This window comes from Lepisma saccharinum, chromosome 13, assembly GCF_977018435.1.
Source record: "Lepisma saccharinum chromosome 13, izLepSacc3.1, whole genome shotgun sequence".
Classification (NCBI taxonomy): Eukaryota; Metazoa; Arthropoda; class Insecta; order Zygentoma; family Lepismatidae; genus Lepisma; species Lepisma saccharinum.
This window is the reverse complement of record NC_139241.1, coordinates 11,538,209-11,560,114: the sequence shown is the minus strand read 5'-3', so window position 1 is coordinate 11,560,114 and position 21,906 is coordinate 11,538,209. Positions and strand designations below refer to the sequence as shown.

Sequence of the window (21,906 nt, the reverse complement as noted above, 5' to 3'; positions counted from 1 at the left end):
GTGGAGCGTTGTCTTCTTCAAATATGTGCTTTAATCAACCCTATAAAAAAATTGAAAAAATATATAAGAAAAATATGATTGTAGATAGAAAAAAATAAATATTGTATGCATGTGTAATTCTATTTAGCTTATTTTTTGCTAGACACAAATCTTCTTCAGATTTTATTGCCCACTAATATATTTTTTCTACCAATTTAATAGAAGTGTGAAACTATGAAAATATTCTGAGACAATCTTCTCTAGAATATTCTTCCCCAAAGCTAATGTTAACAACCTGTTGTAATCTAAGCATCGTGTGTATTGCATCCGGCGAAGCCACGCTAACGCCCAAGCAGCTCGCTATTATGTACCTGCACGCTCCGGATATGCTGATGATCTTCCATCCCAGCTCGCTGTTGTGTGCCTGCATGCTCCGGTTATCTCGCTTGCTTTGAAACAAAATATAAATAAAACAAATTGTATACACCCAAGCGACCCGCTATTTATGTATTTGCACGCTCCAGATGTTGCGGGGTAGGTGTATTGACGAGGCTCACCGTTGTGTAATTTTCGTCGTCCCAAGGCTTACGTATTGTTGATAGCACACGCAGAGAGGAGAGGGAGCAAAATTGTAGTTTTTCTAGATGTGTTTGCGCCATAATACAGAAATAATAAGAGGCGCCAGCGCGTGCACGTGTGTGTGTGTGTGGCACATCGTTCCCGAGAGAGGTTTACAAAAGTCACGATATACAAACATTAGTGTCCCCGGGACTTGGAAGATTACGATAAAGTGCATTCGTACTTCAAAAATGAGAAAATGCATTATTTACTCATCACGCTGTGCCAGCACAACGAATAAATACGCGAAACGTAATCTACCGATAGGCGCGCGCGCGCGTGTGTGGCACATCGTTCCCGAGAGAGGTTTACAAAAGCCGTGTCCGGATTGGCAAGCGCTCCATCCCGTTCTCCCCCCGTTGCTCTCGCGTGCACTCGAAGTCGCGTCCAAGTCGTCCGAATCTGCATGTCCCCTTGTAGTACGCCTGTCACTTTTCCCGCCAGGTGTCAGCCCGAACTTCACCCACCGCGCTCTGGGGCGCAAACAAACATGACAATGATTTCCACCTAACTACTCACATTAAAAAATATAACACGCTATTTCATCATTTACGTTTTCTGCATTCATTATCGATAAAATATTAAAATATAACTAAGTTTTACATCCTCTAATCAGTAAATATTGTCTGTACAAAGTGAAAGTTAGAATATGGCTGCCAAGCGTGCATCTGTCGCGCCTCCCTCCGACTCCACGTCTACCGCAAATTCAGACAACAGAGATTGGCTGAGTCCCGGATGGAACAGCGCTCTAGGTGACATCTGCTGCTGATTCGGACGCAACCCCGGCCACTTCTATTAGTCAGTGTAGGTTAGCTTCGCCTGTAAAATATCACATGATGAAATATTCTTCAGGTAAGTTGGCAACATTGAACCGCAATTGATGTTACCAGTGTTGTCAACTTCTATTTGTAGGTTAGCTTCGCCTGCAAAATATCACATGGTGAAATATTCTTCAGGTGAGTTGGCAACATTGAATCGCAATTGATGTTACCAGTGTTGTCAACTTCTATTTGTAGGTTAGCTTCGCCTGTAAAATATCACATGGTGAAATATTTTTGAGGTGAGTTGGCAATATTGAATCGCAATTGATGTTGCCAGAGTTGCCAATTCCCATTTGTAGGTTAGCTTCGCCTGTAAAATAATATGTGGTGAAATATTCTTAGGGTGAGTTGGCAACACTGATCGCCAATTGATGGCACTCAACCCGTGCACCTCCACTAATCAGTGTTGGCAACTCCCATTTGTAGGTTAGCTTCGCTTGTAAAATATCACATGGTGAAATTTTCTTGGGGTGAGTTGGCCACACTGCGAGAAAAGCCTCAAGCAGTGTTGCCAGCTCCTTGCTTGAGGTTAGGTTAGACCCAAAAACAAAAACCTTGGTGATTTTTTCAAGTGAGGAGTTGGTAACACTGCGAGCGCCACCGAGCGCCATTTTCGGTTGGTCAACCGGCTTGATCCTACTACTCTGTAAGTTAGCTTCGCCTGTAAAATATCACATGGTAAAATATTCTTGAGGTGAGTTAGCAACACTAAACCGCAATTGATGTTGCCAGTGTTGCCAACTCCCATTTGTAGGTTAGCTTCGCCTGTAAAATATCACATGGTGAAATATTCTTGGGGTGAGCTAGCAACACTGCGAGAAAATAAGGCTCATGCCTTACGAGAGCAAACCGTTAACATACACCATAAAAGGCTACGCCTCGCTCGAGCTGGCAACACTGCAAGAAAATGAGGCTCGGTGAGATTCGCAGTATTGCCAGCTTTTTGCTTTAAATTAGGTTAGACCGAGATAAAAACCTTGGTGATTTTTTCGAATAAGGGGTTGGCAACACTGCGAGCCTCACCGAGCCTCATTTTCGGGCGTAGAACCGGGCCACTTATACTACTACTGGTTGTTTTTTGTTGACACAGCCCTATACTGTCATCTGTTCTTTTGGCAGTAAGATGTAGAGTTATACCTTTTGCCCAATGTTACTCCTTTTGTAGTATAAACTATTTTTTTCCTGTCGGTCATGTTCAGTCACAGACACTTCTGTGTTTTTACCCTTTCTGGACTAGGGATGGGTGGGTATAGCTCATCTTACAATCTGTGTCCAATAAAACTGGCAAATGGCATTGTTTGCAGTTCACTACAAATTTCTATTGTTAATGAATGTTAGGCTGTAATCGGACCACATCAAGTGTGTTGTCACCACCTCTATCAAATTTAAGCTGCTAGATGTCATGTTTTCTTCATTGCTGAATTTTACTTGTCCTTGTCACTAATTACATGCTGCTTTTGCTTATAGTTTTGAAAATATCATTGAATAATTTACATGCATATTGTAAAAATATTGTACGAGAATTCCATTTGGAATTTCACAGTTAGTGGCCATTCCATCCACCAGAAAGTTTTCAGCAGGGGCGTAAATAACACCCCTGCAACCCCCACGGAGCAGGGGTGTGCAGTAAAAATGATAAATTAAGAAGGCCTGATAGTTCACAAAAGTTTTCCTGTGTTACATTACATTTTCAACCAAACATATTATGCCCCTACAACTGCAAACAGAAAATGTTACTCGCTAGAAATATAGAAAGTGAATTGCCAAATTAGAAGAAAACCTTCATTAGATGAATAGTTCAAGTCATTGCTTACGTCGCCAGAGGGTAGACGACAGCAAGTGAAAGATTGGATGGTTGTCTAGATTCGATTCCTTGTTGGCAATTCAAGTAAATTTCCATTTAATCTTAAACTGTTTGTCAAAAGTCATTGTAATGTCAAACAAAATGCAGAAATAGCGAAAGCATCTGCATTACGAAAGAAATTCCAAAGTAAATCTTGGAACATGTAAATGTTGTTTCCAAAACTTTCCAAAGTTCCAGCATATTCCTTGAGGCATGCAGTCTTTACATGGTCTTAACGAGCCTCGGAATAATTTTTTGGTGTTAGAAAATGCAGCTAAAAAATGGCCAGGAGGTGGGAAATAGAAACGTCAATTTCTACCAAACGGAAAATAAAAGTAAAAAACTTGTTTGACGAGCCGACATAAGATGTTAGCTTTCTTGACCCCATTGGATTGTTTTAAAGTAAAGATTTTACCCTGTGCTTTAGATATTCTAGTAAATCAAGTATACAACAGATTTCAGAGTATGAAACAACTCGAATGAAGCTTCATCTTTTTAATTCTAACAGTCCTAACGGAGCACTCTGACAATTGCTAGAATATTTTTCTAATTTCTGGGAGAAATATGAAGAAGGCGTATCTTGCACTATAGGTACAGAAATTGTTAGTTTTCGGAATGTAGTGTTAACTGAAATCAAAAGAAGGTACATATCAACCATCAGCAAAGTTGCATAATTTCTCTTGATATAAAACAACATTCTGATTAGTTGCATTCCTTATATGATATATTTGATCCACCTGTGACGTCTTGATCAGCTGATCCAAGCTAAAATTGATCAAAAATTACTTGAGAAGCACAATGGCAAGAGTGAGATTGAGTGGAATGGCAGTTTGGTCAAGAATTTGCTCCCATCAAAAAACTCAAAGCACTGGTAATGGTCATTTAACAATATTGTAATTTTTATATTAAAGTGTATCTTCTATTTCCAATTATAATATATATATATATATATCATACCAGTTTTTTACACTGATTCAAATTACATCTTATGTATTTTCATATTTGTATATACATAAAATAAATGTAGGAGGTGTGAATTAATCTATTAGAAAAGAAAGCTTTTATTTATAAATGAGTAGGGGCGCACAACCGAAAGTTTTGGGGGAGGGTTTGCAGAACGTCTTAGTTACCCTACTGGTTTTCAGGTTATTTTCATTTATTAATTCTAAAATACCTTATCAATATATGTTGTCAGTACCTTTTAATCAATGTTTTTTTTCCAAAAATTGTTACAGAAAAGATATAAAGGTAAGAAAATTTATTGAAAATGTAACATATTAGACAGGCACACACGGACCACGAAAACGTACAGAGGACATCAAAACAAACAACTTTTCTCAGTAACATTTTTCTCGTTGGTGCTAGTTTCGGCACTACAGTCGTTCAAAAAAGCCGGTTTTACCAGATGCTGGCAACCATACACATCATTTGATCGGATCTGTGACATCATTTCCTGCAGCGAAACAGTGCATGGCAGTGTTGCAAGGAACACCCAAATGTTGGGGAAAATAACAGACTACCAACCACATTATGATCTGTAAAACGAAGATAGGGTCGCGTCCAGTAGACCGAACATCTAGGTAAACACAGCCTACCAGCCAGAAGACCAGCAGTCATCCCAGGGGAAGGATGAAGTGAACCAACGATGCGAAAGATGGTAGAAAAACAATGTATACAAAACAAAGTGCCAATATCGGATTTTGTTCCTTAGCCTACATGTCAAATATAATCATCATAAGAACAAACTTTATTGGACACAATTTACATTTGGCTGTTTTCGCCCAGCTACCTGTCAAATATTTGTAAATCTTGTTGCAAGGTTAATATCTACAGGTTTGTATATCCATTTGTCCTGATACATGCATTGTGGTATTAATAGAGGCAGTATCTGAGGTTCACGTTCTTACATTATGGCTATAACATGCACAACCAAGGGTTTTTAGGTTGTTACAAGCTAATCATGATTCAGCATGGAGTATACTGCCGTATTCACAGTAATGTTGCAAACTATTTCATGTGTATCCGATGTGTAGATAAACACAGTCGTCGGAGAGCTTGTTTTACTACTACTTATATCACATTATTTTCAACCATTTTTGCCCCTTGCCGCATGTACATTACATTACGTGTTACCTTTGAAATTTTGAGTTCTTTCATTTCTATTTTGTCAACTGTTCAGTGTGTCACAGACAACAAGTATCAGAAAGACGAAGTGGATAGACTAAATTGTAGATGCCAATTGGGCAGCGAGATTTGCAAATATGTGATATGTAAACTGAGACAAAATTCAATATTACCACTTCCATTTGAATTCCTTTTTTTTTTCTACCATTTTTTGTATAGTTTGTTCACTTCCTGTTGGATTACAGAACATGTTTTCTCGCTTTCTTTTACGGTACATAATGTGGCTGATGGTACCTATGTCATTGTTCACAGAATGTGTGTGTTCCTGGCAACCCTGAAATGCATCGCTTGACGACAGGAAAAGACGTCTTAAATGCAATAAAATGTTGTGTGTGGTCGTTAGCTTTCAGGCGGCAAAACAGACTTTTTGAACAACTGTAGCGCCGAAACTAGACACCGAGAGAAGTGTTACTAAGAAAAGTTGTTTGTTTTGATGTTCTCTGTACGTTTCTGTGGTCCGTACGTGCCATTAAAGTGACAACCTGTAAACCTGTGGAAATATGACATGTAGATATCACACTAAAAAAACAATTTGTTAAGGTTTTTTGTGAAAAACATAAAAATAAGTCTCCTGGGAAAACTCCATATTTTTAAGCACCTCCGAAGTGGTTTATCAATACCATTGACATTCAATGGAATCATTACAACCCAGAACTGTCCATTACTGTACACTGCAATTCTTATAATTCTCATGTGAAGGTAAGAAATTTTATGGGATGTCATGGTTTGAAATACAGGACATGGAAGAAATGAAGGAACAAAATGATTGATTGTTTCATTTGGTTATTTTAAGTCACTTTTCTGTTACATTTGGCTGATGGTATCATGAGGATGAATGATGATAAGAAATTGAAGAAAGGACAATCATCATCACTCATGGACAGGACCACAATACATTCCCCTCAGATGATTATTCTGGCTCCGAGTGTAGGCACTAGAAACTTGTTAGGCTCCAAGACTACAGAACATGGTGTACTGTGCTGCAGTCACACTATAACTGTTTTTTTTTTTTGTTTCATATTGGATGCAATAAACATGCTAAACATTCAATTCTCAACGTGGAACCACTGAACTTTGTGCATGTAATAATTTTTTCTTTGTGCATGTGTGTGTTATTTTTAACTGTTTGCAATGATTTTAGTTATTGTAAATGTTTAAGAGAGTGTATTGCATTTGTAAATATCACGTGGCATAACAACTTGTGAAGACTAGTGCCTCCCTACTGACTGCTGCCTCACTTCCACTTTTCAGTGGACATGGGAGATCATCCAACCAATTATGGAGTGACGTGTGGTCATCATAATGAATCCAAGTTGTTCTTGTAGGTTTCCATGATCGGGTTACATTACTCATTCATAGCTCCCCAATTTCCTCGTGATGGCAGGTGGTCACCAGTCTCATACATTGGGAGAAATCTCTGGAAAAGTTGTTACGCTTGCTCCAGGAGACTCCATGCATCTCATAGCCAGATCCCAAAGCTTGCACCTTAGACCACATGGCCATGGTTCGTTATGTACTACATTGCTATGTAGTTCAGGGAAAATTGCTTGGTGCATACATTCATTCTTACGTTGGCATTTTTGAATAGGTATTTGCAATGAATTGCTGATTTGTATCCTTTTCATACAAATTTAAAATGTCAATATTAAATTATTTCTGTATGAAAATTATTTTAAAAAATGAAAGAATTTATTCATGCTAATCAACCCATGTATGTGCTTTTACAAATTTGGTTGTTTTGGACAATGCACAGCACCATTTTTATGTCGGTGTCATCCGTATAGAAGAGACTGACCACGGTCATCTTTATTAAGGCCAGATGCTGAAATGTGGCAATGCTGTCTCGCTGGCTTGAAAATCAAAGCAGAAATCATGGTGGGAATAGTGAAATTTTTGTTGATTCGAAAGGAAAGTAGGGAATCTTAAGTAAAATGTTCTAGTTTTTGTAAATTTAACATTACGCAGTAAGTGGAAAACATGCAGTAACAGTGGAAATGTAGATTTGCTGTTAAATTACTGGAAATAAGGAGTAAAAATTAGGCCAACTTTACATATCATATCAGGCATGGAATGTTTAAGATAAATGTGTAGTTTTCCATTATTTTATGTGCTATAATTCCGGAATAACATTGATCATCTTATGTAGTAAGTGTTCAATTACTACATTACAAAATTACATTCTTGTATTGCAATATTACTGATTATATATTATTAGAAACAAAATATCAAGAAAATATAGCAATTTCTATAATTTTATATGGAATTTAACTTTGATTTTAATAATCTATGGTGAGCACTGTGTTGACACATATACCAGTGAAGGGCTAACCTATAGAATAACTTTCTGGGACAATGCATATCAGCGTAGATAGGTATTTGTCATACAGAAGCAATTAGTAGTACAAGTCATATTGTGGCGATAAAGAAATCATGTAGAATAGCACTTTACAAGAAGGTTACCATTCTGCCATTTCCGTGCTTGTTTAAACGAGGGTTATTTTTTAAGTAAGGTCCATTTTGCAATAAAAACGAAGTAAGTAAATGTTCTTCAAAAAAACATTTATATTCTGAATTTAAATACACTCTATTTTTCTACATAATTTCCTTGCCGTTTTAAACATTTATCGTAACGAACAATGAGTTTTTGGATACCCTCCTCATAGAACTCTGCCGCCTGTGATGATAGCCAGTTACGCACGGTTGTTTACACTTCTTCATCAGTGTCTAAATGCTTGCTGATAGGAAGGTGTTCAGATTGCGGAAGAGGTGGTAGTCGCTAGGTGCAAGGTCTAGACTATGGATGGTCAACACATCATCGCCGGTCAAAGTGAAAGCAAAACACACTTTCAAAGCGCAAGATCATGGCAGCTGTGTTTTGGGACAGGCAGGATGTTTTGTTGGTAGGTTTTTTGCCGCAAGGAACAACAATTACCTCAGCTTCCTACTGTGAGACCCTAAGAAAACTTCGTCGAGCAATCCAGAACATACGGCATGGAATGCTGTCAGCCGCTGTCGTACTGATTCATGGCAATGCAAGGCCACATGCTGCGGCTGAAACTCAAGATCTGATCGAATCTTTTGGCTGGGAGATATTCGATCATACGCCATACAGTCCAGAACTTGCACGTAGCGACTACCACCTCTTCCGCCATCTGAAGACCTTCCTGGGTGGCAAGCGTTTAGACGTTGATGAAGAAGTGAAAACGACCGTGAGTAACTGGCTATCATCACAGGTGGCAGAGTTCTAGAGGAGGGTATCCAAGAACTCGTAGTTTGTATAATATTTAATATATATTAAGTATATAATATTTAAACCGGCAAGGAAATTGTGTAGAAAAATAGAGAAGTGTAAGTAAATTCAGAAAATAAATACTTTTTTTAAACAATATTTACTTACTTCGTTTTTATCCAAAACTGACCTTACTTAAAAAATAACCCTCATATATTATCTGGTAGATTATTGAAACCTAATGAATGCAAATTCAATGTCAAACTGAAGTGTGTTAGGACAAATACATAAAATAATTAAGAGCAACAAACCTAAAATGAAGATGTTCACATCTAAAACTAGAGGAAGTAGCAAACTTACTAACAGGTCTAACCTACCAAAAAACAAACAACAAAATTTACAAATTCACTGAGGTACAAAAATCTAACCGGTCAAACCTAATAAAGGCAATTAATTGTTAGCATGAAAATAACATAACACACATGTAAAATTACCTAAGCTGACAAAAGATAGAGTATTTGTTCTGTTCTAAATGGCAGATTATAACAAACATTGAGCATCTTAGGTAGTAAGTGTTCAATTACTACTTGCAATAACTATCATTTTACAAATAAAACTATGTATATATAGGTAACACAGTTTATATTTGGAGATTTTGCAGCATCAGAATATATCAGTTACGTACAAGGATGCAAAACTTTAATAACTCGGTCAAAATACCATCAATGTCATCCTGCCTCTGTCATGGTTATAGCTTTTGGATATCACTGATTGTTTTGCACATTATGATTAAAACACTCTTAATGCCATCAATAGTGGATGTTTATTAAATTTAATGATTCACATGTAGAAAGCAAGTAAAGCTACTTCGTGAAATGCAGATATACCAGGTGTATAAGCTTAAATGTGCTGTTTTGTAGTCAGAAAAATACATGGTTTGTTCATAGAAAGCAACAAGAAATTTATTCAAAGTACTTGCCCTCACGAGCTACACATTTTGCCTACCTCTCGGGCAATTTGTGGATACCCTGCCAAAAAAAAGTCCTTCTCTTTCGAGGCAAACCACTCATCAAGCCATTTTCGGACGTCTGCATACGAATCGAAGTGCTGCTCAGCGAGGGCGTGGCCCATCGACGAAAACAGATGATAGTCGGAAGGGGCCAGGTCTGGTGAATAGGCGAGATGGGGTAGCACCTCCCAGTTGCGTGTCTCCAAGTAGTTTTGGACCAGTCTTGATGTATGCGATGGGGCGTTGTCGTGGAGGAAAATCAGCTTGTCATGTCTTTGTTGATAATCCGGCCTTTTGTCACACAGAGCATGGTGCAATTTGATCAGTTGTTGGTGGTAGCGGTGGTCAGTGACAGTTTCACCAGGTTTCAACAGCTCAAAGTAGACGATACCCTGTTGATCCCACCAAACACACAGCATCGTCTTCCGGCCGAAGCGATTTGGTCTCGAGGAAGATGTTGATGGTTGTCCAGGATCAACCCACGATTTCTTGCGTTTAGGATTCTTGAAATATATCCACTTTTCATCGCCAGTCACAATCCGATGCAGGAAAGACTTTCTTTTTTGTCAGGCAAGCAAGATTTCACATGTGTTTTGGCGTCTCTCCAGCTGCCGATCGGTCAATTCATGGGACACCCATTTTCCGATCTTTTGAACCTTTCCCATGGCACGTAGACGCATGGAAATGGCTGCTTGAGTAACACCCAATTGCTCGGCAAACATCTTTTGCATTTGGGTATCGTCCTCGTCCAAAAGAGCCTGCAATTGATAGTCCTCAACCTTCCTAGGCCGATTTTCACGTTTCTTGTCGCTCAGGTCAAAATTGCCATCTTTGAACCAATGAAATCAATCCCTGCACATTGCTTCCGATACAGCACTGTCACCGTATGCCTCCACAAGCATTCAATGCGATTCGGCAGCCGATTTCTTCAAATGGATGCAGAAACGCAGAGCTTCCCGCATATGCTCTTTTTCTGGCACAAAACTAGACATGCTTACCACAGGAACACTGTCTGTTGTTGTCTGCACATGCTGACGATGTGCACTGATTCGTGTTGGCAGATGTCCAACTCATAAAAACACCAGGTATTGCATGCCCATGGTAGCTTCATACGCTCACTAACACCATCCATGAGCAAACAGCAGATTTAAGCTTATACACCTGGTACAGCTCAGAAAATCCAATGCATATTTAACAAACAACTTTACAACTTACTACAGTACTTTAATAAAAAATTAAATAAGTTGAATAAACTCGCTGATACAATTTGGGCGAATGAAGTTATTACGGGATGAATAGGCTACAGAAAATTATTACTTCTTTACGTTTGGACATTTTCTCTAATGTTTTCTTCCGAGCAACATCGGCCGGCTGATGTCAAAGTTTACAGGGTTGCCAAATTGAAGGCTCCGGCCTCCCTTTAAAGATGGCCATGGACTGACACAAACTGTGTCCGAGTTGTTTGCAGTATTAAGTGTATTGTTTTAGGGTTGACTGGAACTGTTTGGACATAAGTCGTAAGATTCCTGTATCTAAGTCGAATCATTAACTACATTTGGACTAACCTATAGTGATTGAAACATAATGTATAAGATGATCAGAATATAATAGTAATTCTCTGGTAATTCAGCATAAGAATTTTGATTGTAACATTTATTTACTTTTATCTTTTAATGTAAATATAGACATGGTCATGAATGCTTGAAAGAGATTGTCTTGAGAGTAAAACAGTATTAGAAGAGTGAAAAATAGAGGTTTAGAACAATGTGTAGAAATTTCACCAAAAAATGCAGGCTTGACCAGGACTTGAAAACTGTTCTCTGTCATACAGTATCATTGTCTCTGTCAGTGCTACCACAATATGATCTGTTGCCTTGGAAAAACTGTTGACATCAAAGTTTTCTCTCAGCATAGAGTAAAGGTCTCAGTATGCCCGAGACCATGGGTTCGAGTCCTGGTGAAGCCACTATTTTTTGTTGACATTTCTACATAGAATACCTTCTCTGTGTGTCAAATCTCAATGGAACAGCATCTAGTGTCTGAAAATGCAAATTTTATTTACTAAAGATATTGTATTTTTTGCAGGTGTGCTGGCAATAAGAACACTGAAATTTCTTCAGTTGCTTCATCAAAACCAAAAAAGTAACTTGTCCTTTAAGTTGTAGCACTTGTGGGAAAACATTTAAGAAAAAATCTCTTCTCCTAGTACATTCAAAAATACACACGTGTGTTCGACCATTTCTTTGTGATATTTGTCTGAAGCCATTTAGTCGGAAATGTGATCTTGCAGTCCATGGAACAATACATTCAGAAGACCGCCCCTACAGCTGCAATACTTGTGGAAAATCATTCAAGACAAAACATGATTGTTCAAAACATACAAAAAGACACACTGGAGTGCGTGCATTTTGTTGTAGTCATTGTGGAAAGTCATTTCTGAGGAAAGATGAGCTTTTTTCACATCAAACTACGCATTCAGACACTCGCCCTTACATGTGCAGCACTTGTGGACAGACATTTATGAGGAATTGTTATCTCACAGTACATGAAAGAACACACACGGGTGTTCGGCTATTTTCTTGCAATCTTTGTGGGAAGTCATTCATTCAGAAATGTCATCTTGCAAACCATGGAAAAAGTCATTCGGAAGACTGCCCCTACATCTGCAATACTTGTGGAAATTCATATAAGAGAAAAGGTGATCTTGCAAGACATATTAGGATACACACCTAAGTGCACACATTTTGCTGGACTCTTTGCAGAATGTCGTTTGCGAACAAAAATGATCTTTCTAATCATGAGACTATGCATTTGGGACCTTGACATTAGATTTGCAGTACCTGTGGAAATTAATTTAAGATAAATCACTGCCTCAGTACACAAAAGAATATGCGTGGGTGTTCGACCATTTGCTTGTTACCTTTGTGTGAATTCTTTTATCCAGGTAATTCCTCTTATAACCCCTGATTGCTCCTACAGTTGAAAAACTTGTGGAAAATAATTTAAAAGAAAAAGTGATCTTCCAAGTCAAAAATACACACATTTTGTTGATGTATTTTGTGAAAAATTATTTCTACAAACAGTTCACCTTACATTCAAATAAAAATATATAAATAACTTAGGCAAGTGAGTAGGAATGATTCAGAATGACGTTTCGGAAGTCTGTACTACTTCCTTCATCAGGTAATAAAATGAAGAAAAAAAACTTTAGGTGCCAAACATGGTACCGCGTTGTCAAATCGTAAGTTGAGGATTCAGGTTGAGGATAGAAAAGGTAAAAAACTTACGGTGACAGCATAAAAACTCCGAAGGAAGTCTTCGCTGGTTAAAAAATTTCCTATGTTAAAAACAAAAACCACAACTAAGACAAATAAAAATCGAAGTCTTACTACAGTCCCGTAGTGACTTCCGTCAGTGTTGGGTAGAACACATAGACTGTGAGCGCTCCTATCCAGCATTGAAGGTGAAATTTTCCCTCCAGTGTTACCCTCTTACGATCGTATACGTCACCATTCCAAGGTGAACTCCCTTTCTTCTTCGACGGCCTTCGCAACCTCGGGAGTGACATGGAAACCCATTTTAGTGTCGGTATTTACCGCTTTATCCCACTTTTTAAGAAAAGCGATCCACCCTTCCTCCAGATTACCATCATCTCTGTTAAGCTTCTTTCTTTTTCCAGTGCATATAAATGCAGCTTCATTAATTTATTCTCCTCTTTCTTAATTACTTCCCTTTTTATAAAACTATATCCGCTCATTATGATATGTTCGGATAGGCCTGTTTTAGGTATCTTTATCATGTTCGTCCCATCTAGTGCGCATGTTTGTCCCCGTCTGCCCTACATATTCATTCCCACATTCACATTCGATCCGGCATACCCCTTATTGTTCTTCCGGGTTATCCTTGTTCCCCCTCCCTTTTTTTGTACCCGGTAAAATTCTTTTCAATATTTCTAGGGGCCTTCATCCTGCATTTTACGCCGTATTTTCTCAATGTTTTTGCGATCTTTTCGGAAAGCCCCTTGTAATAGGGGATTCCGACGAAATGCCCTTATATATTATATGTTATTTATATATTTTTATTTGAATTGTAATATGTCAGTTCACCTTACAAACCATGAAAGGACACACTAGTGAGATCATCACCCATATTGTTGCAATACTTGTGGAAAATCTTTATAGAAAAGAAATGTACTTTTTAGACCTGAAAAGGTACATTAAAGCATTCATCCATTTAGATGTAACCTTTATGGAAAACCATTGCATCAGAAATGTGGTTGTACAAAACTCGGAAGAATTTATTGAGGCGATTGATATACAGTTGTGGAACTTGTGGAAAACCATTCAGCTATAAACATAATCTCCTAATTCATGAAGAAGAACTTATATCACTTCATCAGCTTCCTTGTGATTTTTGTGGGGAAACTTATAACCCAAACCATTCTCTTTTGTTTGGAGCATGTAAAGAAACTTGTTATTATTCAGTCTATTATCTGGTAATGATTGTAGTAAATATTTTCATGTAAAATCTATTTTCTAAAGAATATACATATTATGCCTTTGGGACCAATCATGCTCTTTGCTATGTTTTATTCAACCTGCTTGTGGGTGTCATTTCTCCTTTGAGTAGAGTGTAGTTAGAATACTTTTAGTGTAATGCCAAGTCAGTGACGTCGTTAGTAGGACCCCCCAAACAAAAGATTTGATCGATTAAAAATTATCCTTAATTAATACTACATACTAATTTTCTGGTAAATTTGTAGCAGAGTTGGAAACACTGTGTGGGAAACAAACCTATTATTCCGAAGAAAATCTTTGGAAGCAAATGTAGGACAGCAAAATTCCACCCTTTCGTTGCTTACCAGTTTATAACCAAAGTCATAAAATCTGCCTGCTTTGAGGTTATTACCCTTGCCCTAAGTTCCCGGAAACCAGAGATCCGACTCTTTTGTTGCAAATGACCTTACAGATGGAATCAAGGACTCCGTCGAGGCCGAGCGGTCAACAGTAGGGAGTGGAGTGATATATGGAGAGAGTTCTCCAGTACTGACATTGTTCTGAGATTTAAAATTTCTCCTTGCTTCAGCTTGAGAGCCACAGATTAGCTTTGTGTTCTTGCTTGCGAGCAAGATCTGCTATCGGGTTGCTATGTTCACTGTGTATTTGTTTGTGTGTGGGAAGAGTTCTAGCGTTGTCGTGCATTTCCATTTTGAATGGATAAATTTATCAAAACTGGATATTTTAAAGCTATCTCAAAACATGTGGAACATGATGACAATGAAGAGGGTGTTGATCCAAGTTCTGACGTTCCAAAGTTAGACAAAACAAGTGAATGTACGAGGCTTGTCCGGAAAGTAAAGATACAAACCAAGAATAAGATATAAAAGAAATGTATTGCTCGCAACTAAAGTTACACTTGATACACTGATACCGAGGCTATTTCTCCACATAAGTACCACTATTCTCCAAACATTTGTTCAGAAGCGGAACAAGTTTTTTTATCCCTGAATCGTAGAAATCTGCCGCCTGCATCTGGAACCAAGTTGTGACTTCTTCCCTGACTTCATTGTCATCGGCAAAGTGTTTTCCACCAAGATGTTTCTTGTACAGGAACATGTGGTAGTCGCTGGGAGCAAGGTCGGGGCTGTATGGCAGATGGTGATGGACCTCCCATTGAAACTGTACAAGCAGATCCTTGGTGACATTCACTGCATGGGGCGGGTGTTGTCATGAATGAAGCGGATTCCACTTGACAACATGCCTCTCCGTTTGTTTTGAATTGCACATCGAAGATGTTTCAAAGTCTGGCAGTAGGTTTCAGCATAAATAGTTCTTCCAGGCGGCATGAATTCCACCAGCAGGATGCTGTGGTGATCCCAGAAAACGGTTGCCATCAGCTTGCGGGTTGAAATTGATGTTTTGAATTTTTTGGCTTTTGGAGAATTGGTGTGGCACCACTGCAGTGACTGCTGCTTGGATTCAGCTGTATGGTGGAACAACCATGTTTCATCACCTGTCACAATGGAGTCCAGTGCACTCCCTCTTCTGCGTAGCTTGTAAGAAAGTCCAGTGCATATCCCAGTCGTTTGGTTTTGTGTTCGTCAGTCAAATGTTTTGGGACCCAGCGTGCACAACTTTCTGTATCCTAACCCACTCACAACTTCATGAATAGTGGTTTTCGAACTGTCAGGAATCATAATTCTCGAATTGTCACCTGCCTATTCGCACGCACCTCTGCTTCAATACGTTTGCAAAGGTTGTCAGTGATCACGGAAGGCCTGCCACTTCTCTCTTCATCATGAACATCACGTCAACCTTGTGCGAAGGCGTGGCACCATTTCGCCACATTTTGACGATTCATTACGTTCCCGTACAGTCACAATTTCTAGGTGGATCTCTGATGGACGCTTTCCTTGTGCCTGCAAAAAACTGATCACGGCGCGCACTTCACACTTGGCGGGATTCGGTATCACCGCTGCCATTTCCAACGCGTGTTCCTCGCACAAGACTCAGCGCAGCACTGCTGACTTACTCCCAATCCTCGTCGCATGGATCACGGTTACTGCCAGTGTTGCCAACTTTGGTACACGTTTTTCCCCTAATGTGCAAATGTGTTTGTATCTTTACTTTCCGGACAAGCCTCGTACTAATGTGAAAACAATTACTGATCTTTTGGTAGATAATCCTAGGCAACCACTTTTGCAAGACTATCCAAATATTACATTTGAAAAGCGAAATGTAGAATGTAGTGTGGAACTTGACACATGCTTTTGTTTTCCATGCTGTAAATTTGGCACAGATTCAGCATATGCAGAACCAAGTTTCAGGAAAATAGGGGTGCACAACTGGAAGAAAGCATGTGAAAAAATCAAGGAACACGAAGGACTGTCCTATCATCTAAAATGCATGAAACTGTGGGCGAATTACCAAGTGAGTACCAATCAGGTTTGTAAAACAATTACGTGTGTGTGTGTGTTCCTAGTTTAAATTCAATAATGAAATATGTGTATGTCTGTATCCAGTGTTCAAATTGAAAAAATGCGGAGGAGAAAATTTCACAGATTCCCTATTCAAATTTTGAGATTTGTACCTGATTGAAAGCCAACTGCATTGGGCAGTTCACCCTCTAGGGGAAGGGTCTCAAGAATCCCGTATCTAAAACATACGGACTGATTTATATAAATTTCTCGGGTTCAAAGTAAATAACAAATTTTCCAATTAATGTACATGATTTCAGTAATCAATGTCAAACTGTAAGAAAATTTCATTAGTCAGATGAATGCACAAGATAAATGAGACACTTAAGGTTTTATTGGTAGATTTTGGATTGGATTCACAAAGTCATTGAGTGAGATGGGAATGTTTGATTGATATATTTGGTTCATTTTACTTCGCATTTCTGCCACTTTTAGCTAATCGCAAAGATGAAGATGAGTGATGATATGATGGAAAAGATGGACACTCAGAAATAACATCCATGCCCAGGCTGGGATTCGAACCCGGGACCCCTGGCATCATAGCACGCTATGCAAACCCTTCCGTCACGGAGGCCGGCGAGGCAGATATGTGTTTTGGATTTTCTTGTAGATTCAAAAATCTTTAACTGTGACGTGCATGCTTCTGTTTACATTAAAGTTTACCTTTTCACATGCACTAGCAATTGACATGTCACCCTAAAACACACGCATGTATCTGCATTTAATACCACTCCATACGAAAAGAAGCCTTGGCCAGCTCTTCATATTGTCCACCAAATATTGATTGATTGATTGAAAAAAAAACAAAAACTTTTGAGCGTATGGCTTTCCTTGCTTTCTCAGAGATCTGAAGGATTTAGGTTTTGTATATGTAATGATAGTACTTTCAGTGCTTGAAGAGTGTCATTAGGTACAGCTAAATATATAACAAATAAATGCTTTGGCAAATGTTTCACAAATATTTCAAAGTTAGACTTCTTACGAGTTGATCGGGAACCATTTCAACTCAGTTTTTTTTTTTTTTAATTCAACGCCCTATAGATGTCTGAGAAAATACGAAATACATGGCTTCTAAAGGGCATTGGATGTGGTACACATCTGCCATAAATTGTTTAAAGATATTGTTATGCGTAGCTATGGGACATTAATATTAGAATGAACTGAACTGAAGTTTCAATAATGTGGTTTCTATATCCAGTGGGTGAGAGATGATTATTCCTGATTGGGGTGGCTCAAGATCTTCCTCACTCCCTTTAATCTCAACATGCATTAAAATTAATAGATGTATCTTTGTTCGCAATTTTCACATTTCAAACTCCTGATTTTCCGTTCCGTTAGATCCAAATAAGCCCAGAACGAGGTCCAGAGCTTTATATGTTTCAGAATTGTTATCAGGTTTTAAAATCTATTTTAAAACAAACAAAAAAAAACAACATAAATTCCAAGAAAAAACAAAGAAGTAATATATTTATGCAAATTTTGTATTAAATAAGAGGACATTCGTCTCCTTGTCATGCTTACTTTACAGTGACGTATTTTCAGCATTGCAACCCTGCAACTTTTGTTTGTCACTGCATGCCTTCGGAGAGAGTCATTAGAGAAGAGTTTCATTAGGTTAGGACATTCCAGAAGTGTGTTTTTGTGAGAGAAATATTATTTCTGATATTAATATTTGTTGAGGTTCAAAAAGTATATTAGGGTTTTAAATTTAATTTATTAAAAAATCGAACCTGTTAATACTGAGGGGTTGGCAATGAGCCCAGCCTAGCCTATTTATTACCTCTTTCATGGTAAATGCAAGATAGAGAATGTCAAATACATTGGTTCGCTGGCCAAGCCAGCAACAAAAATGGGAGTTCACAAAGAGGCTAAGAGCAAGCTTATATTTGTCTGCTTCAGCACTCAGTAGAGAAACATGGCGTCGTCTGCTAGCAGTTCGGTCGTTTCACCGGCTTGTTATTTCAAAGCGCACCGGAAAGGGAAACCTTTGAATAGTCAGGCGAAGCAAATTATTTTAAATGTTTGTTCGTATTTGCGGCGTGCTTGCCCGGGTGAGTCTGTGTGTGCAAGTGTTGAAAAAACTTCGTGTATGACAGGTGTTTGCGAGAGCGCTATTTTTAAAATGAAGAAGGAATTTCGGCAAACAGGAAGGGTGACAACGCCTGGGAAGAAAAGACCTCGTGCGATCGGGAAGTTAACTCGGATGGCCACAATGGATGACTTCACGAAGAGTGCAATTCGTAGGAAAGTTCACATGTTCTGGGGCAACGGGAGAAATGAAATTCCAACTGTTGAGAAAGTGACCGCCGCAATCGCGAGTGATCCTGATTTGCCGTCCGTGTCTCCCCGAACAATGAATCGTGTGCTACATGACCTGGGTTTCCTGTTTACGAAAAGAAAGCGATCTTCAGCTCTGATTGAACGAGATGACATTGTTGTCTGGCGGCACCAATATCTGCGTTCAATAAAGCGATACCGCCAAGAAAACAGAACCATTTATTATTTAGACGAAACGTGGGTTAATGCTGGACATACTGTGAACAAAACTTGGGAAGACACAACAGTGGTTTCGCACCGACAGGCTTTCCTTCATGGACTCAGTGTTGGATCAAAGCAGCCGTCAGGGAAAGGGGGGAGGCTCATTGTCGTTCACATCGGAAGCGACGAAGGTTTTGTGGATGGCGGTTGTTTGTTGTTTCGTGCCAAGAAAGGTGTCGGCGACTATCACCAGGAAATGGATGGACGACGTTTCGAGGAGTGGTTCGCCAGTATTTTACCGAAATTACAGCCAAACAGCATCATTGTTATGGATAATGCTCCCTACCATTCCGTTCGCCTCGAGAATGTGCCGACCAATGCATGGCGGAAAGGTGATATCCAGCAGTGGCTTTCGCAGAAGGCTCGCGAGGAAACCGAGCAAAACCAAAAAAAGTTCGCATGGACAGATTGCATGATTAAAGCTGAACTCCTGCAAGTTGTGGATGGTGTGAAAGGAATGTACCGTGAATATAGAGTGGACCGAGCAGCTAAGAAGCGGGACATTCGGTTCTTAGGTTGCCTCCATATCACTTCGAATTCAATCCCATTGAATTAGTGTGGAGTGAGGTGAAGCGTTACGTTGCTTCCAACAACAAACATTTCAAGTTGAACGAAGTGGAGTCGTTATTTCACGAGGGATTGCAGCTAGTGACACCTGATAAGTGGAAAAGCTACGTTAAGCACGCAATCAACGAGGAACAAAAATTTTGGGACCTGGATAATTTGATTGACAAGACTGTGGACCCACTCATAATTGAAATTGGATCAGGAACATCAAGTGATGCCACTTCTGATGACGAAATTATGAGTGGAGTAGAGGAGTTACAGTCATCATAATGGTAAGTTTGCTGTTTTTTATTTATTTATTAAAAATACTATTAGGTTTATATTTATAAATGAAAGATTTCTTATGAACAAGTACGATTCAGTTGAAATGTTTTTTTCCCCCGAATTTGTGAATTAATTCAATAGCTTTCCATTACACGATATTTGTTTGACTTTCTGCTGTAAGATTCCGAGATTCCCCTTCACTTGCCCTCTTCGGATCAGCTGTTAGGAGGAGCGTTTCGCAACGCTTCGTCCGCCACTTCAACAACGCGAATGCGACGGAGAACATTTCCGAGCATCTCGCGGAGTGATACAAAAGTGTAGTTCGTGTGAAAGCATACGTCACTCTATAGTAAGCATGACAAGGAGAGGATGTATTTGGGGGGGGGGGGGTTTCCAAGGGATCTTACTCGAAAGACTTACCAAGTAGTAAAAGTAAATAATCAAAATGTAATTGTTTAGCATTAGATATATAATCGATGATTATTTCCGCTGAACTTATTGGAAGGCAAGGAAATTGGCTCATACACCTTTGAATGGTTCCAAATGTTTATGCACAGTACTACTGATAATATCCATAAAATATTGATCAGCAACTTTACTTTTCGTTAATTAGATCTAACTCCTTTTTTGTTATTCAATAAATATTCAATTATTTTTTTATTTGACATTAAATCTTTGCCAGGGCAGTTGTTTTTATGAAAATCTTGGCGATCTTAACTACACGAAAGCTAGATAATGAGTACGTGCTGTTCTGTATACAGTATGTAACATTGTTATTCGTATACACAGAATTTCCGAGGAAAAAATGTCATATCTACTAGTAAATATAATCATATTCATATGTACCTGGAAACTAATGTTAATGAAGGTTTCACCAACAAATGTCAATAAAAATTTATGTTCAAAGTGTATAAACAGAGCATATAATTTGTGTGAAAAGAGAAAAATACGCTGTTTCATGCAACATTGTTATTCGTACAGGCAAGAGTTTCAATCTTCCTCGCATACAGCGCCATCGCTATTCAGGCGATTTCGTGCAGTTTGCAACTTCGTAACAAGTTTGAACATGCAGGCGCGCTCCCCGTCAAGCGGAATGCTGGTGAAGGTATTGTTGTAGGCCTATCATCTATCTATAAGCGTGTTCGAAATGGGCAAAGGTGAAGGAACTTAGTTCCGATCTGAAGGATGTTATTATAAATTTGTCCCTTAGAGGTTATTCGTTAAGAAAAATTGGACAAACAGTCAATAAATCACACTCCACAGTTCAAAACATAGTAAACAAATTTAGAGAGGAAGATCCAACACAGAATATGCCGAGAAAACCAAAAGAGAGACGGTTGAATAAACGTGATGAACGCTTTATTTTTAAAAGAGTGTGAGAAAATTCCTGACTAAGTGTTCCTCAGTTACGACCGTTAATAGAAAATGTTGCTGGCAAGATGATGTCCGATCAAACTGTCCGATGTGCCTTGTGGAAGCATGGATATCATGGCAGAATACCAAGAAAGAGGCTGTATGTAAATAAAGGTGAATCGCAGGAATAGACTTTCATCCTGACACGTTCTTTAGTCAAAAGAACATGATTTAACTAAAAGAACAAATAATAAGTTCACATGAAAGACTCAAAAGCATACACGTGATGCCTCTCAGGGTATGGGGTAATATCTCTCTTCGTTCGTTGGTCAAAACAAATCAAAGTCAAGTTTTCGCTAAGAGAAAAGAAATATATTTTACGTCTTAGCAAAATAAATACTTATGTGCATAAAATCCACTTCAGTCAAAGAAATAACAGCTTCTTACAATTCAACTTAACCACTCTTTAAAACTCGAAGCCCGAACTCCTAAGTCAAGACAAAAGACACTCGTAATTGCCATGGC

General features: G+C 38.7%; 2 protein-coding genes across 2 annotated transcripts in view; both read left to right on the top strand.

Annotated features, from left to right (window-relative positions):
- Positions 1-5,942, top strand: part of LOC145997173 (uncharacterized) — a 127,666-nt gene extending 121,724 nt beyond the window's left edge. Inside the window, exon 7 of the mRNA XM_083133863.1 lies at positions 5,698-5,942. Coding sequence (XP_082989989.1) covers positions 5,698-5,737 — 40 coding nt within the window. The 3' untranslated portion in view covers positions 5,738-5,942. The remainder of the gene's footprint in view (positions 1-5,697) is intronic.
- A 12,839-nt stretch (positions 5,943-18,781) lies between these two features.
- Positions 18,782-19,753, top strand: LOC145996699 (uncharacterized). The gene has a single exon (XM_083133217.1). The coding sequence runs from the start codon at positions 18,782-18,784 to the stop codon at positions 19,751-19,753; it is 972 nt and encodes a 323-aa protein (XP_082989343.1).
- The last annotated feature ends 2,153 nt before the right edge of the window (positions 19,754-21,906 follow it).